Source organism: Lacerta agilis, chromosome 2 (assembly GCF_009819535.1).
Source record: "Lacerta agilis isolate rLacAgi1 chromosome 2, rLacAgi1.pri, whole genome shotgun sequence".
In the NCBI taxonomy this organism is placed as follows: domain Eukaryota; kingdom Metazoa; phylum Chordata; class Lepidosauria; order Squamata; family Lacertidae; genus Lacerta; species Lacerta agilis.
In genome coordinates this window covers 25,082,018-25,100,837 of record NC_046313.1, presented here as the reverse complement: position 1 = coordinate 25,100,837, position 18,820 = coordinate 25,082,018, and the positions used below count along the sequence as shown (strand labels likewise).

The 18,820-nt window shown below is 45.8% G+C and overlaps 1 protein-coding gene across 2 annotated transcripts in view; it reads right to left on the bottom strand.

The window, feature by feature from the left end:
* Nucleotides 1-18,820, bottom strand: part of TTYH2 (tweety family member 2) — a 79,081-nt gene that overhangs the window by 33,741 nt on the left and 26,520 nt on the right. For both annotated transcript variants that reach the window (XM_033138953.1, XM_033138954.1), the window contains exon 2: nucleotides 9,595-9,767. In XM_033138953.1, coding sequence (XP_032994844.1) covers nucleotides 9,595-9,767 — 173 coding nt within the window. The remainder of the gene's footprint in view (nucleotides 1-9,594; nucleotides 9,768-18,820) is intronic.

The following is an 18,820-nucleotide window of genomic DNA, read 5'->3' as shown; positions in this document are numbered from 1 at the left end:
TCGCATATTTCAGGTGTCTTGTTACAACCCAGAGTGTTTAACCCAAACAGAGAGATGTTTTTAAGCCGCAGGTAGCGGCCAAGTAGGAAACGATTGTTTCATATTTGTAATAATGTAAGAACCTCGTCAGTTTACAGCTTAAATAGCTTCTTTTCGGAGAGCTTACAATTCACATTAGATAAGCAGGACTGGGGTCAGAGAGAGGCCAGAGGATGACCATCATTTAGCGGGGGGGGGGGGGGGAGGGATGCGCCAGTTCTGGAGGGAGAGGAGAACCAAGTGCTGAGAAGGTGCCAGTAGAAAGTGTCTCCTCTCTTGGCCTTTTAAGACATTAGTGGTCCCCTGCCAATTGACAACAGAGCCCTGCCAACCAGATTCACTCCCTCCAATTCTGGGGCTTAAAAAGGATGCCACACACAAGCCTGCGACACACTGAGCTGTAAGCCAGTTCTCTCCCAAACACCCAAGAGATTTAGGCCAAAAGGCAGCGGCAGGGAGGAACCCCTCCAACCTCGCCCCCACCCCTAAGCAGATTATCAGTTATCTGTTGAAAGAAATGTTCTTCTGGAGTACAGCTGCTCCTTGGTTTAACCTTCAAGAAAGAATTCTAGGGTCTCTGGAAAACTCCAGCCAGAAAAAAAACCCTCTATGCTAGGGTAAATCCCAAGGACCCGGAGTCAGGACAGTAAATTGATGGCTCTTTTATTTATGGAAGGGAGAAGGGTGGGGGGGGGGGAAAGATGCATTTGGCAAACCCCTTCTTCCAGATAAATCACATTATATCTATGGGAAGGGCCCCGGGGGCATTATTGTTTTGTTGTTTTGGTTAGTTATTTACTTGTATTTTATTCTGTGAAACACCCTGGGATTCCTTGATGAAAGGCAGTATATGAATTTAATAAACAACAACAACAACGCACCAAACACACGCAGAAGGGTTGTATATAAATTTAAGACCAACACATGCAGAATACAGTCGTACCTCGTGTTACGAATGCTTCAGGTTGGGATACGAACACGCCGAACCCATTAGTACTGGAACGGGTTACTTCTGGGTTCGGCTACTCGCACATGCGCAGACGCGCAAAATGATGTCGCACACATGCGCAGGCGTAGCGCTTCAGGTTGCGGACCTTTCAGGTTACGAACAGGGTTTCCAGTCCAGAATGGACCCCGTTCGTAACCAGAGGTACCACTGTACCACAATTCACATTCATTCAGAACAGCTAACACACTCTAGTTTTACAATCAGGTTTTCAGAATTCCTGAGATGGGCGCTGGAAATGTAGGTTCGTGAAATGCACCCATTCCTGCTCAGCAGAAGCAGCCAATAAGGAAGGCTGGTGGACTCCCCTCCGACTCACACCTCTCCTTGCTGCATTTGGCAATAAAAATGATTCATCCCGGCCAGTTCTCCCCTATTAGCCTTTGAATGAGCTCCCTATTTCAAATGGGCCCCTGCTGTTTGGCTACTACAGCATATCTCTGGCTGTAAATAGCAACAAAAGTGATGCTCGGCTATGGCTACGCTTCTCTCCGCTGTTCACTGAACATTGAAGGTTAGCTCCGAAATTATGGCCCCCGTATGGAAGCGTGCCGATGCTGCTTCCACGGGGAGGCTGCAGCGCAATTGCACCATGAAAACTCGTGCTTTAGTGGATAAGAATGTGCTCCACTGGCATGGAAACTCCCTGTAGCTCAAATTCATGTGGTTGATGCATCTCAGAAGTAATGGCATCTAAGCAGAGCTTCTTACGCAGGGGGGCTGTTTCCAGAGGTCAGGGTTGGCATGGGTCTTATCAAGGCATGGTTTTTAACCAAGGGAAAAAATAGGTTCTGGAGAGGCACTAACAGCTCCTATTTTAATATAACTCTTATTCGCACATGTCACATTACTGTGAGTTACAATCCAGCTTTAGCTACACTTCAAATTGCGTAAACCTCAAGGTTGCACGCGCACACACACACACATACACAAACTGAAAGCCAGCCTGAATACACCTGAATACCTAGGTTTGAGTTGTGTGCATTTACATTGCTGGGAATGCTTGCGATAGATCTAAAAATTCAAACTACTGGGCATCGTAAGCAGGTCTCTCTGCTGTCACTTTTAGGACTCCATTTGCAAATGCTTCGCAGAAGCCTTCAGAGGTTCTGTTCTTTTTAATAATGGTGTGTTTTTGCAAAACTCTCTCCCCCCCCCCAATTAGGCTTGCCTTCCCATTCAGTTTTCCTTTGCCATTTCTGCACCTAAAAGCTACTTCTTGCACAGTTGCTGGTATTTGCACGCCAATACCAAGTGCGGGGGGGGGGGGGAGAAGTGAGATGCTGCCACGCTCCCATCAAATATGAAGTGTGCACACTTGCAAATTGTAATGTAATAAAATAGTTACTTTTCCCTTAAAGAGAAGCAGGTGGGAAGCCCTTCTGATTTTCTGATTATAACGGCAGCCCTTCGGGATCAGAGCAAAATACCTACCTATTCCAGCATTTTAATTAATTAGATTTATATACAGTGAGAACCAGCCCTGAGTGCTGGATGGCTATATGAGGAAACCTGTAACAACAAACTTTATTTGCATAGCCTACAGGCCATTGCATCAAGGAAATCTGTAAGCTTCGCTGGCAGAAGAGGAATATTTGTCTACATACTTCCCCTGTTCTTCTGCAGGTGGGTGGTGTTTTTTTTTAATGGCTTCACCGATGCCTTTAGTACTAAAGGAGATTCTTTTGGGTGGGGGGGATAGGGGAGAATGCAGCATGAAATGGTTGTAAGCAGAAAGGGGTCTGCTTATAGGAAGGCGCCCCAGCCTGGAAAGGCAAGCTTGACTGATCTAAAGTAATAGGTTTGAAGAGCAAGAACAAACCTGGAACTCAGGGAGTCTCCATTCCCACAGATTTCCCTACATTTTATTGCACACAGCAAGCAGAAAATAGAAGTCTGCCAGGTGTAGCGTAACAGGCGGGGAGCTTCGCTCTGATCGATGCTTTTGCTATGCATTTAAGATTCGAAGAACACAGATGCCGGGCAGTCATTGCAGAGCTGCTCTATATTGTTGCACTCGCAATCAAAGCGCCCTGGGGATCTGAAAAGCACTTAGGATATTTATTACTCTGCCTACCCCTCATCTCACTCATCCAAAGCTTATGGATAGGGGACAATATAGCCAGAATTTCAACAAGCCTAAAGCCCCAGGGGTGGGGTGGGTGGGGGGAATCATGTGTTTGGGTTAGGGAAGAAGGCAAGTCATGGGAACAGCACGCCGGTTTAATCAGCATGTTTACTCCCAGATACAGATACTTCCATTCAGCGAATAAAAGATCACCCTCAAACTATTAAGCACTAAAGCCCTTTGGAAGTCCCTGGAAGGTAGAACTGAATGTGCTGATTGAGAAGGGTTTGCGCAGTATATGGCTGAAGCCAAAAGAGTGCCATGAAAACCTCCCAGCAGATGTAGGTAAAAGGTAAAAGGACCCCTGGACGGTTAAGTCCAGTCAAAGCCGACTATGGGGTGTGGTGCTCTTATCGCTTTCAGGCCGAGGGAGCTGGCGTTTGTCCACAGACAGCTTTTCCGGGTCATGTGGCCAGCATGACTAAACCGCTTCTGGCGCAACGGGACGCCGTGACGGAAACCAAAGCGCATGGAAACGCCATTTACCTTCCTTCCGCAGCGGTACCTATTTATCTGCTCGCACTGGCGTGCTTTCGAACTGCTACGTTGACAGGACAGAGCAACGGGAGCTCACCCCGTCGTGGGGATTCGAACCGCCAACCTTTTGATCAGCAAGCCCAAGAGGCTCGCTGGTTTAGACCACAGCGCCACCCGTGTCCCTCAGCAGATGTACGAATTGGGGGAGACATACCAAGCTGACAATACAGCGGTGTTATTTCCTCTGTGTTTGCAGCTGTGGGTGGCCAGATGTTGAAACCATGTGCCTAGTTTTAATATGTCTAATCTCTGAGAAAGTGGAAGGAAAATCGGGGCCTGAAGATGGGCAACCCCCCACTCCCAACTTCATCCTTCAAGCCAGAAGTAACCCAACCATGAAAGCCTCAGGCAGCCGAGTTCATCTGATCACTCTGCCTTGCATAACAGGCAAGGTGAATTGAGCGCAGATCTGCCACCTGGGATGAAACCACGTGTCTCAGGCAGAGGTTAAGAGTGTAAAAAGATGGAAGAGGCTTTGTTTTCTCTAGTACACCCAGGATTGCCGCCCCAACCACCTCCCGACCTGCATGTGAACCCCCCTATCCAACCCAAGCGATTTGCACAATGGCAACGCGAAAGAGGCAGAGCCCATCGGCGCCCAAAATGGACAGCTCTCCTCGCCTCACAGCTGCAGCTTCCCCACACATGCCACACTGAAGGAAAAAGACGAACAGGAAGCGAAATGAGAACATGCGCTCACAAACTGCTCTACTTTCGTCCGTGGCACTTAACTCACACATAATACATTGCCAGCGTCTCTCACAGCAAAATTCTGCATTCCGTTTCCACAAAGAGGTGGTGCAGTCGGGTAACTTGTGTAACTGTGGGATCCCTTCAGGGCAGCCAGCACAGGGAAACAACAAATTGTAGCTGCTATTAGGAAGGCGGGTGGGCACACCAGCCCTAAACTGGGGGAGCAGAGAGAAAGGGGACCCTCGGGTATGTTACCAGTTGAACCTGCCTTTATTGCTTTCATTGCCTCATCAGCTTACAACAACAACAACAATTCATTATTTATACCCTGCCCATCTGGCTGTTGTTTCCCCAGCCACTCTGGGCGGCTTCCAACAAAATATTAAAATACAATAGTCCTTCAGATATTAAAAGCTTCCCTAAACAGGGCTGCCTTCAGACATCTTCTAAAAGTCTGGTAGTTGCTTTTTCCTTTGACGTCTGGTGGGAGGGTGTTCCACAGGGCGGGCGCCACTACCGAGAAGGCCCTCTGCCTGGTTCCCTGTAACTTCGCTTCTTGCAGTGAGGGAACCGCCAGAAGGCCCTCGGTGCTGGACCTCAGTGTCGCTAAGCGATGGAGGTGGAGACGCTCCTTCAGGTAAACTGGGCTGTTTAGGGCTTTAAAGGTCAGCACCAACACTTTGAATTGTGCTCGGAAACGTACTGGGAGCCAATGTAGGTCTTTCAAGACCGGTGTTATGTGGTCTCGGCGGCCGCTCCCAGTCACCAGTCTCGCTGCCGCATTCTGAATTAGTTGTAGTTTCTGGGTCACCTTCAAAGGTAGCCCCACATAGAGCGCATTGCAGTAGTCCAAGCGGGAAATAACCAGAGCATGCACCACTCTGGTGAGACAGTCCGCGGGCAGGTGGAGTCTCAGCCTGCATACCAGATGGAGCTGGTAGACAGCCGCCCTGGACACAGAATTAACCTGCACCTCCATGGACATCTGTGAGTCCAAAATGACTCCTAGGCTGCACACCTGCTTCTTCAGGGGCACAGTTACAAGAAAGCCTGTCCAAGCAGTTTAATGGCAGGTGGTGGTTTCTTTTCTTTTCTTTTTTTCTTTTTTTGAGGGGGTGGGTTGGATAGGAGGGGAACAATATCTTGTTTCTAGCTGGAATGTGTTCAGTTCCTCCTAGCCATCAGCTCTTGATGTATCCTTTAGGCAGGCTAAACCGCCTCTGGCAGTACATGGCAAGTGTGAGTTCCAAGGAAGGCCCAGGAATGCCAACCCACAGGCTGCTCAGCAAACCTAAGGCTGGTTTGCCAGGAGCTCCACAAGCACAGCCTTATCGAATGCCACACATTTAAACCTACCTTTGAAGGCAAGGGAAGCAATGTGACATTTTTGTTCATCTGGCAGCAAGAGAGAAAGGAATAGCATTGCTAACAGGCTCTCTTTGGAGCTGGGTCTGTGCCAGCTGGGCACCACTGCTGCCATCTCCCTACCCCACATATTGCACGTGGGGAAGCGCTTCTGCTGGTATCAAAAACAGTCCCTGCTGAAGGCAGGATAATTGGAAAGATGAGTGGCGTCTCAGCAACTAAACACTTCCCACTTCTCAGGGGAAACTGATGAGTTTCACTTGCACTGATTATTTTACCAAGATACAATCCTGCCCCACCCCCAAAAGCTAAATTAACTGGCAACTGTGCTGTGGTGTGCTGTGCGTGTGTGTGTGTACACACACGACAAGAGATGCGGGTATGGCTTGATCACTGCCTTACAAGTCAAAGCACTCATTGTCTTTCCTTTTTAGGTAAAGGTAAAGGGACCCCTGACCGTTAGGTCCAGTCGTGTCCGACTCTGGGGTTGCGGCGCTCATCTCACTCACTTTACTGGCCAAGGGAGCTGGCATACAGCTTCCAGGTCATGTGGCCAGCATGACTAAGCCGCTTCTGGCGAACCAGAGCAGCGCATGGAAACGCCGTTTACCTTCCTGCCGGAGTGGTACCTATTTATCTACTTGCCCTTTGACGTGCTTTCGAACTGCTAGGTTGGCAGGAGCAGAGACAGAGCAACGGGAGCTCACCCCGTTGTGGGGATTCGAACTGCCAACCTTCCAATCGGCAAGCCCTAGGCTCTGTGGTTTAATCCACAGCGCCACCCGCGTCCAGATTTCCATTTTACGTATTTATAAATATATATATATATATATATTTACATACATATTTACATATTTATGAATTTAACATTCATAAAAATTCCAGAGCGTTTACAACAATTATATATGAAACCATCCAATTAAAAAAAAAAAGCACCACACACATGAAAAGTTAAAAACAGAAACCAGCAAACTATTAATGGAAAGATGCATTATTCATTGCCTGCATAAGCCTGACAGAAAGGCGGGGGGGGGGGGGAATCAAGCAGGCGTTTAAAAGTTGAAACAGAAAGCAACTGATTGATCTTTTTTGGCAGAGTATTCCACAGAGTATTTGGCAGAGTATTGGGCTGGCGACGCCAAAGCAGTGATACCAGGCTGGCGACACCAAAGTAGTCTTTTTTCCCTTTGGGCCACACTTTTCAGAATAAAAAATTGCTCGGGTCGCACAAATTTTTTTTATTGGTAGGAAATACAAAGAAACAACTCGTGGCAGAGCTGGGTTTGGAAAAGTTATCTACCCATATTCTGCAAATTATTGTTTATTTTATTTTGACAATGTACTATACAACACTACACTGAAATGCTTAAATATTTCTTTGGTTGTCCTTGGATCCTCCTGCCACACCCTTTGAGAACCCCTGCACTAAAGGCTCCGTTTCTCATTGCACCCAATAAGCTCCATCAATTCAGGGAACAACCAGCGATGCTCCTGCCAATGACTGCATGCAACGCGCAACGCCAGTGAAGCGCAATGGCCTCCAATGACTTGCAGCAGCGGCACTACCAGCCGCATAACTCCTAGGAAGATGCCTTATATTGTATACATGTTCAACCATTAGAACTCTTTTTTAGGAGTGTTTGGAAGGTTCTGCAGTGGGCAGACTTGATGCAGGATGGAGAACCTGCGGCGCTCTACATGTTGAGAGACTCCCAACTCCCATCAGCCCCCGTTAGCATGGCCAAATGTCAGGGAAGATGGGAGCTGTAGTCTGACACCATCTATGACATCACAGGGTTGCAGGTTCCTGCCCCTGGACTTATATACCTTTGCAATTCTGTGATGTAGCTATGACCTGTGCTAACACCACTTGCCTACATCATTGGGGTCAGGTGGGGTGAGAAGTGGGCTGTGCTTTTTATCAGTTGCTTTAACATAGGGTAAAGTTACGATTTCTTTCTATAGTAAAGGTAAAGGGACGCCTGACCATTAGGTCCAGTTGTGTCCGACTCTGGGGTTGCGGCGCTCATCTCGCGTTACTGGCCGAGGGAGCTGGCATACAGCTTCCGGGTCATGTGGCCAGCATGATTAAGCCGCTTTTGGCGAACCAGAGCAGCGCACGGAAACGCCATTTACCTTCCCGCCGGAGCGGTGCCTATTTATCTACTTGCACTTTTGATGTGCTTTCGAACTGCTAGGTGGGCAGGAGCTGGGACCGAGCAACGGGAGCTCACCCCTGTCGCGGGGATTCGAACAGCCAACTTTCTGACCGGCAAGCCCTAGGCTCTGTGGTTTAACCCACAGCACCACCTGTGGTTTTTATTAAATCTTCAAAATTATTACATAACTCTAATCATATTTATTAGGGTTCCCCCCCTCTTCTAGACTTCTCATCCCTCCTTCCCTGATGTTTTTTTAAATCCCCCCCTTAATAGCTGCTTTAAAACACATCTACACTTATTTTCTAAGCCCCCCAAATCCATTCTCTACATTCTTCCGTTGCCTCCTATATCAAATTCTGCACGTGATTTCATACAAGAATTATAATTTGATAGATAGTCCACCAGTAGCCTCCGTTCTTCTATGAAAAGATGACATTACGATTCCTCGCCACATGCAGTATCTACCTCTGGACTGAGAGATGACATAACACCCTAGACATACAGGAAGCCTCTAGATGAAAAGTATTCTTCATCCTGGAGAGGTACGGGCGATGGAGATAAAGCAACAGACAAGAACCTAAGGGCTTTCCCTTTCCAGGGACCGCCAACCCTGCTCTCCCTCCTTTAATTGAGTCAGACTCCATACACAATTAACCTCAAGCCTCACGTGACCCTGGACAGCCAGCTGTGCCATCTGTTTAGGGGTGGGATTAAAAGCTAAAGGACTCCTCCACACCCCAATCTCCCTCCTCCTCCTGGGATTAGCCACAAGAGGAATGAATACTGGAGCAAAGAAGCCCTCTCGAGGAAACAGCGAGGGGCCGTGGGACCCAGGAGCACCTGCAAATGCGCACAGCATGCTTGCTCCTCTTGAGCGAGACAGGGAAGGGCCTTCAAGAGCACTGAATTGCAATGTCCATACTAGGGGACTGGTGGTGGAAGGAATAGGAAGTTGCCAAACCATGCCCTTTAGCAAAACGGGCAGCGAAACAGTAGCTGAACCGTCTCCCTTTCCCTTGTGGACCCTTTGTTTCTTTAAGGGAGAGATAAATGCAACAGGACAAATTGAGTGCGAGTTACCATGCCTGCACGCAACAAAACAGAAGCGTCCGCCACGCATTATGGCCTACAGGCAGTTTTCCAAGGTGGAAAACATATTACACCGATCCTGGTGGCCAATTAGGTTCTGTGCCAAATTCAAAGCACTGGTTTTGACCTATAAAGCCTTGAATGGCTCGGGACCACAATGGCTCGACGACTTCCTCTCTCCATATCAACCAACCTAGACCCTGTGATCATGATTTGAGGCACTTCTTCAGGTGCCTCCTCCATGAGATGTCCAAAGGGTGGCAACATGAGAACGGGGCCTTTTCTGCGGTGGCTCCTCGCTTGTGTGAAAGGTCATGTATTTAAGCTCTGGGTAGCCGAGCACAGACGGATTTACACATTCATGGGCATGTTGCGTGTGTGACAGATTCCAGAGGGGCCATCTTGTTAGGCTGCAATAGATTGCAATGGATTACTCTGAAGTCACTGCAGCACCAGAGAAAGGCCCCACGCTGTACAAAGGAGGCAACCCTAACAGGGAACAAAAGCGTTCAGACACCACCCACCCGCTCCATCACCCCTGGGCCTTCTGCTCCCTAGGCTCCAAATGAACTCACCAACAGATGAGGCCGGCTACCACAGCAGTCCAGGTGATGCAGCACGAATTGGGCCTCTTTGTCTCCGATTCCTCCTCCCTCTTGCAGCAGCACAGACAGATCAGATAAATACCAAGGAATACCAGGTTGAGGCCCAGAAAGACAGCTCCCACGAGAGCCAAGAGCAACAGGGACTAAGAAAGGAGAAAAAGAGGAGAGAAGGATGTATGATGAGCATCTGCTTATGCCAACAGAGAGCAAGTTGCATCCAGGGGTGTAGCAAGGGGGGCGTAGGGGGCGGTCCGCCCCAGTTTCCATAATGGAGGGGGTGACAAATTATCAAGGAACAATTACTGCCCATCTAGGACAGTTCATAAAAAAAACTTTTTTTAAAAAATGCCTGCTCCAAAGGCCTTAACTTACTATACTAGGGGTTATATAGCTATATATGAAATTTAATGCATATCGGTTAATATCTTGACCCTCCTCCACCAAAATAGCTCTTTACTTGGCTGTTTTCCTATGTCGTGAAGGCTGAAATTTCAGTTCAGTGGAGCACTTACTGTTCCCAACCCTAACCCTGTGGAAAGCCATCTAATTAGACTTTAATTTGATTTTGAGATGTTTTTAGGAGGTAATTTGATTATTGTTTGATTTTATACCAATGTTATGTATCTGATGTTAGCCACCCTGAGCCAGACTTCGGCCGGGGAGGGCAGGATATAAATAAAAGGTTTTTTTATTATTACTTGTTATTATTCCTTTGTAAGAAAATATGAAATAACGAAAAACCATTTTTTGCAGGGGGGGGGAATCAATGGGGGCGGTGAAAAGAAATTTTCCGCACCGGGTACCACCTGACCTTCCTACGCCTCTGGTCGTATCCCCCCCATTCCACTTTTCAGAAACATGCATTTGAGGCTACAAAAGCTAAGCAGTGTAAAGCCCTTTGCTTCAGAAGCCTTTTAAAACACTATTTCCTCCCCAGTTCCATGTGAAATGGCCATCATTTGTCTTTCTCCCATTAGAAAAGGGCCCTTTTTCAGGCAAGCACTACCCAAAAGCAGAACCAGTGACTGCCCACCACCAATGGAATGAGAAGCTTCTGGAGGAAGATTTTTGCCTTCTGTGTATCTAAGGCATGTTTTCTGCAAAGCAAACACACTTTTATCTCCCGAAGCGCCTGCTTCTTGTAAGGTGTGCCGTTCTGTGGTTGTGTACACACTATTAACTTTAAAGCACACGTGAAGGACAATTTTCCCCTTCAAAGGATTCTGGGCACTGCAGGTTGTTAAAGGCCGAGGGGGAATCGTAACTCTGTGAGGGGGGGGGGGGAACTACAGTGCCCAGAATTCTTTGAGGGAAAGGATTTGCTTTGAATGTGCTTTCAAGGTAGCCTATAGTGTATGACGCAGTCTGAAGCCACAATGTAGGACACCTCTATATTACTTTTCAAAATAACAATCCTGCCCTTCCTTCCCAAAGAACTCTAGGGCAGCAAACAATAAAAACAGCAAAACAACACAAATATTTAAAAACATCCTCACAGCTAAGTAAGGTCTAGGTTCAGCTCAGTGTTAGAAACTCAGATATGTAAGTTAGGTGCCAAATGGCGAATTAAACCAGGCTTAACGGTCACCAAAACAGAATGCCCAGTTGCGATTTTGGTGGCCAGAGGGCTCGAAAGTTGTAGTCTTTTCAATAAGACTTTTGGGTTCCTGAAATTCACTCTGATTGTGCAGATAAAATATAATGGATAGGATTCCCCAGGATGTGTTGCTAGTGTGTGAAAACAGTCAAGATCCGAGGTGATGGAGACGTCAGGCCCCATCCTGGCACCCGGGCATCTTCTCTTGGTTACAAGTGGCCGGTAGCCAGGTGCAGAATACACCTGGGGAATTTCAAAGGCTGCTCAAGCTATCTAACACCTGGGTGGACAGGAATGTTTTAAAATTCTACATAGATTTCAATAATGAGGGAGATAGGACACACCACACAAGGGAGGACATTTCATAAACAAGGAGTCACTAGGCAGCACCCATTGGCAGCACCCACAACAGGGACTCTCTTGCTGTACCCTTTCTATTCAAGGAGACATCAACAAACAAAGCAGCTACATTGGCCGCAAGTTGCATCCTTGGGCAGAGGTCACCAAGGGAAGGATTCTGCTAGCATGTACAGATATATTAGGCAAGTCTGTCTTGCAGTCTATCGGTGCTCCTCACCTCCAATAGCCTTGGGAAATATTTCCCAAGTTGGAGCACAAGATCATCCCACTTCCATGGGTGCTTTATTTCTTTTCAATTCTAATCAAAGTTAGCATCCTAATTTAAGAAAATCCCTCGTCTGTATCTGCGAGCAACAGCTGTGCCCAATTCTTCCTTCCTTCCTTCCTTCCTTCCTTCCTTCCTTTCTTCTTCTTCTTCTTCTTCTTCTTCTTCTTCTTCTTCTTCTTCTTCTTCTTCTTCAGATAAGCTAATCAAGGCATCCCAGTGCCACAGAAAAGAATCAACCTCAGAACAGCGGCACAGAAAAACCTCGCTAACTCAAAGCAAGCTGTTAGTTCTGCCACAGCATCTCCACAGCTATTTATTTACAGTGCAAAGCGTCGCATCATCCAGGGAGCTGTTGAACAAACAAGGTAAATAAATATTTCCTTATTTAAAGGGCAGGGGGTTAAAAATCAGCCTATGGGAGGAAGCATCACAGTATGCAAATTAGGTTCATTTTCCAAGAATGCATTTTTGCAGCCTGGTCCCAGCGCTAGACAACAAGCCGCATTAGATTTGCAAATACACCACATGGAATAAGCACAAATTATGTAAAATGGAGGAAGTCATAATTCTGCGAAGGTATGGAAGCATGCATACTGCGTGGGGGCACAGAAAGCTTCCACATGAAACGTGAAAAACTAGCACATTTCATCCGTGGAGGATAAAAACCGTGGCGATCCATGGGCCCAGTGACTACTTCAGCCTTGCAAATAAAGTCACAAACGTTAGTAGCCCACAGATTCTAGGTCTGCCGAGACACACCTACGGTATATTAGATACAGTATATTAATTAGTGCCACAAAGGGTCAAAAGCAAAGAAAAACCAAGCGCCACATGCTGATTTTCAGCTTGCGAAAACACCCCTGCTTGATTGCCAAGAATACTTGCCACAGGCAACCAAGCAAAGCGGCTGTTTACAAGCCAGGTGTATAATGTAAACAGAGTCCGTTCACTACTAGACTTTGCCACAATTGCTAAAATGAAGTTGCTGGTGCGGATTCTCTCAAAGCTCCCTTCTGACACGACACTAAAAACCCCGCTTTTTATTTACTGCTTTATTAGTCGTTCCCAAGAGCATGCACCTGCTTCTCCCAGCAGGCACACCGAATTTGGAACGTCTGCAGCCAGTCAAACATTCCAACATACAAAACAGTTGTGTGTGTGTGTGTGTTTTGTAGCCACGGCCACACTGCGTTTGAAACATCTGAAAAGCTTAAGCGTTCCGGGGAGGCCCAGTGCTAAAAATCCAAAGGAGGTCAGGAATTAAGCAGAAAAGCAGCACAGGGTTGCTCTGATTACACACATTCAGAAGCAACGAAGAAAAGCTTAACACCCGCCTGGCAAATCACGTGACCTCCCGCTCGCCACGTGACCTGTGGCAGGCAAGGCTACATTTCCAGTCAAGCAAAGTGAGGTCCTGGGCATGGGATGTAGCACGAGGCGTTCTCGTACTGGTTAACATATTTTACTCCAAGCAAAAAACAGTCCCTACCAGCCTTCGAGGAACATCTGGCAGCAGGGAACAGAGAAAGAGAGGAGAGGCAAGGCAAGGCAGGTTTTACATGGAAGCCTAGGAAAGTTGAGCTGCAGAATGAAGGACCATAAGAGACATTATTAGGAACGCGGGTGGCGCTGTGGTCTAAACCACAGAGCCTAGGGCAGTGTTTTTCAACGTTTTTTGGGCAAGGGCACACTTGTTTTATGAAAAAAAATCACGAGGCACGCCACCATTAGAAAATGTTAAAAAAATTAACTCTGTGCCTATATTGACTATATATAAAGTAATTCTCTTGAATAGGAATCAAATAAACACAATTTTTCCCACGGCACACCAGGCAACATCTCGCGGCACACTAGTGTGCCGCGGAACAGTGGTTGACAAACACTGGCCTAGGGCTTGTCGATCAGAAGGTCGGTGGTTCGAATCCCCACGACAGGGTGAGCTCCTGTTGTTCGGTCCCAGCTCCTGCCAACCTAGCAGTTCAAAAGCACGTCAAAGGGCAAGTAGATAAATAGGTACCACTCCAGCGGGAAGGCAAACGGCGTTTCTGTGCGCTGCTCTGGTTCGCCAGAAGCGGCTTAGTCATGCTGGCCACATGACCCGGAAGCTGTCTGCGGAAAAACGCTGGCTCCTTTGGCCTATAGAGCAAGATGAGCGCGCAACCCCAGAGTCGCCTGCGACTGGACCTAACAGTCAGGGGTACCTTTACCTTTAAGAGACATATTGCATTTCCTGGTTCCTCGTCAGGATTCTCAATTGGCTAACCTTTTTACTCTCTTTTTGTTATGAAATAGAGGAAAGAAGCTAGGGTTTGTTTGTAAGGATAGAGATAGATGTTCCCAACTATCTATCTGCTTTCTAAGTAGAAGGGGGGGGGAGCTACATCTGCAGAGAATGATTATTGGGTAGGATGAGAGGGACAATTAACTGTTCTTCTGCAGCCCCCTCCCCCCCAGCTCTGTTTCCCCCCCCCCACACCCAGTGCACAACCACAGTGGGCAGGCCTGGGTGGGGGGGCATTGGCAGACAGTGTGTAACACTCCCCTGAAAATGCTGCCCACTTCATGTGGCCAAATATATGCAGGAATCATGAGCTTGTTGGTGTACCATGTGCATGTACTTTTTACATGTGCACAACTATTGCACGTGTAAAAAAAATTGTCACCTGTCTCTCCTCCACAATGACTTCTTGGCAAACAGAAGTGGTTTGGTTTTCCAAACGTGTGTTCTCAGATCTGTATATAAGAAATCCTTGGAGAATCGCGCCACATACCACAGCATTATTGTTCGAAGGAGAAGCTGAACAAACCTATTCTATGATGTTTTCCTTCAAACAACCAATGTTCAGCTATCCCTTCAAACCCTTTTTCACAACCAACATTAAGAAGCACGTTTGAGTTTCTGACAAGGCCACTGATGCCTAATGCAAGCATTATTCAGAAAGGGTAGAACGCATGAGAACCATGTTAAAAAGCAGGTGTTCATTTGGGGCAGTGTAGGTTTTACATTTCCATTATGAGCTAAGCCTCGTGTGTATAAAAGCTTTTAACAGGCAAGAGTTGAACATATGAGCCATGAGCTATGGAGAAAGCTACAAGTACTTAAGACATGGATTCAAATTACACCACAGCTTTATTTAACTCACAAGACAGAACACCTATGAAATAAGAATCCAGTTATGAGAAACCAAGGCCACTTACCATATACATCAATTAGAATGTGGAATAAGGACAGCAAAACACTCTGCACAGTACGGATATGGGAATGTATGTCCAACCACTCTGTTAGAAGGCACGTTGCAAGCTCAGTTTTATCCAATATAATCACAGCAAATATATCAATACCCTCAAGGGGAAAGTATTTCTTATTGGGCAATTCAAACTATGGACTCCTCTCAATATGGTGCAGAGCTTGCCTCATCTTAATGTGTTGCATATGCAAGGCTTCCGTGCTAACCGAGCTCAAAGAATAAAACACAAGCCATATTTTCCTCAGAGAGCCGCTTTGTTATTTAGCTTCTCCTATCCCATCCCAGAGCACACAGTGGCCTTTTCATTAGACTGACCGAATGCCTGCTCATGCCTTGGAACCATGAAGCAAAGCTTCACCCTGCCTTCTCTACATCTCCACAGAGCTGTTTGGTTCTCCCCCTTTTGTTCTCTTTTTTATTTTATTTTTATTGTTAAGATATATAAACAAACATTTACAAATATACATTCATACATTTGCATATATTCTCTCATACATTAAATAGAAAAACATTCATACACAACCATAATCACTCTCCTCCCCCTTTTGTTCTCATTTCCTCCCTCCAACAGGATCCTGCCCTCCCCACCTCCCAGACCCACATTCCTTTTAAAACCATGGTGTGAGAGTAGCTTTCCTGCAGTAACAATCCATGGCGCTGCTGTAATAGTTGAAGGCCCAACGTCATGCAGATGGGGTAGTATCTGGGACCCTTACTACACACTCGCTGCCTGCAGACCTGGATGAGATACTCAGCCAGTTCCTAAACATGAAGCATTAACTTAAGCCAGGTATGGCACTGGTAGAGATCACCTGGGAATCCTTTGGCTTGGAGCATCTTTCTGTCTCGGGAGACAATGGAAGTGTGTGCCTTTGGGGGTGAAGTCAAGCTGTTTGAAGGTTGCAGCGCCTGGTTTGGCTATTGCAGTGCAATCCATACAGGTGCTGACAATCACTACTCTACTGAATCAGCACTTCAGGAAGGGATGCTTGGAACAGTTTCACAAGGCCTCCGAGAGTAAATAAGAAAGGTGTGCATTGATCTACAGAAACTAAATTCCCAGTTATTGTGCAACACCCACAATCACCTTAGGATTAAGGAACGATTTGGGTGGAGGGGTGGTATCTCCTGGTGTTTAAGATTTCGGCACAAAACCCGGTTGACCTCATCTTACTCCTTTATATTGTTGCTTCAAATCAGTTCTGCAAGAGATAAGCTGTGGTTCCTAAAAGAGGAAATGATACAACTGGGCAGTTGTGTGCTTCTATCTATATGATGAAAAGGATCGCAAAACACCAGGGACATCATCAGGCAGTTCACAGGATCAGTGAAGCCACGCCTTTCTATCATGTTCCAAACAGACTGCTTAACCAGCGAGCAAAGGAACAAATTCTAAACGTGGTGGCAGATTGCTATTTTCAGTCAACATCAAAATCCAACACACTTTAATGAATAGCATGCCATTCACCACCATATCAATGCTCGGCAGGTGGAAAAGTGTGAACAGGGTATTACCAAGCTGAATTACTCATACAATCAACAAAACGGTAGATACTCTTAGAGATGTGAAGGCCCGGAAAAACCCGTTTTTTCCTGAAGCCTTTTCTGTTTTTCTCTGAAAAATTGAAAAAATAAAAAATAGATTATGGAATGTTTTATTTTAACATGATGAATAAAATAATTTAAGATAAGGGGTTCAAATATTTTATAAATCATTTCTAAAAAATATGTATGGTATCAGATTATTCTAATTTCTGTGAGGACAAGCAAGTCCTAGGTCAAAAACCGAACTCTCCAATGCAAGAACAAGATACATTTCTTCCTTTAAGAGGTGCTGTTGTCACCAGAAAAGAAAAAGGTTTCAGTTTTGTTTTTGCATGCGTGTTGGTATGCATTGGTTCTGTTCCTCTTCAATAGGCCTCAAAGCACTGGAAGAAAATATAGAGCAACAAAAAGGGCCTGAAAGTATATACTTAATTACAGCTCAGAAAATGATTCTGATTAAATTTCATGCACATTCATTGAAACTTAGTCCCACTTCCTTCTTCAGTTCTTTTTATGAGAGTGTTTTACTGTGGAGAGGAAATATGAATAATTGTTACTTCTGGATTTTTAAAAATTGTTGAGTTTTTTTTTGTTCCACATAAACTAGTAAACAGTTCAGGAGATTGTTGCTCCATTTGTTACAAATACAAATAAATATTATTTTAAAAGTAACTTCTGTTTGTAATAATTGTTTGGATACACTATATTTTTAATATGCTAGTTGTGATAATTTTATGCCCATTAAAATTGTCCATAGTTATATTTTATGTTTCTAAAGTAACAGAACAACTTTCAATCTGGAAAGGAAAAAAAGAAGTGCTAATGTAGCATTTTTTTCAATTTTTCCGAAAATTTCCATTTCCCCCTGGGAAAAAAACGAGTTTTTTTTCCGAGCTTCAAAATTTCCAGAAATTTTACATCTCTAGATACTCTCAGTGATTCCCATGACGGAGAAGCTCTGTGCAAGTAAGCAGCTCTGTCTTCTCCTATTTACACACATTGAACCAATCAAGGATGAATTGTGCAGGTTAGAGAACACTCTCAGCTTAAACAAAATAAAAAAATTCCTTCCAGTAGCACCTTAGAGAACAACTAAGTTTTCAAAGTGGTGTTTTAAAAACTGTAGTTCCCACTGCCAATCTACCTGCCTTGTCTATCGTACCTTAGCTTCTTCTCCAGACCACTTTCTGCACCCTGCATCTGAAAACATGCAGATCCTCTTGCGCGATCTTTATAAAGCAGGGCAATGCATTTGAAAGGGGAACAACTAAGGTACAGACTTAATTAAGTTACTTGGTCAAAGATCACTCTGTGGTCAAGGGATGAATGGAAGCGCCCTCATAGTTAGGAGGATGTGGACACAGCTGCCAATGCCTCTTCCTTCCCCCCAAAGGCGCTTTCTGAGAAATTATCCACAGCACTGCCTGGAACGGACTTCAACCTGCTCAAGGTTGACTAAATAAAACTTCTGAACAGCAAAGCTATTGACAGGCTATGTGCCTGAGCAACAGACCTAGGGGAGAAGGCTGGTCTTTGAAACTTTTAGTTTCCATGGCTTCCTCAACAGCATTGTGAGGCAACCGCAAAACACGCCGTGAAGCACTCTTGTTTTCCAACCTTCCAGGAACACTGTGGGCTTTGCACATTGAACCTGCCACATATTAGGATATCTGCCTGAACAAACAACATCTTTTGATACTTTGGTTCCTAGATTCTTGGAACAAAGCATATTGGTAAGAGTATTTTCTTCTGAACTGTGAATGTTTAAATCATGCACCCAGGTTTGTTGTTGTTCAGTCGTGTCCGACTCTTCGTGACCCCATGGACCAGAGCACACCAGGCACCCCTATCTTCCACTGCCTCCCGCAGTTTGGCCAAACTCATGCCAGTCGCTTCGAGAACACTGTCCAACCATCTCATCCTCTGTCGTCCCCTTCTCCTTGTGCCCTCCATCTTTCCCAACATCAGGGTCTTTTCCAGGGAGTCTTCTCTTCTCATGAGGTGGCCAAAGTACTGGAGCCTCAACTACAGGATCTGCCCTTCCAGTGAGCACTCAGGGCTGATTTCTTTAAGGATGGATAAGTTTGATCTTTTTGCAGTCCATGGGACTCTCAAGAGTCTCCTCCAGCACCATAATTCAAAACATCAATTCTTCGGCGATCAGTCTTCTTTATGGTC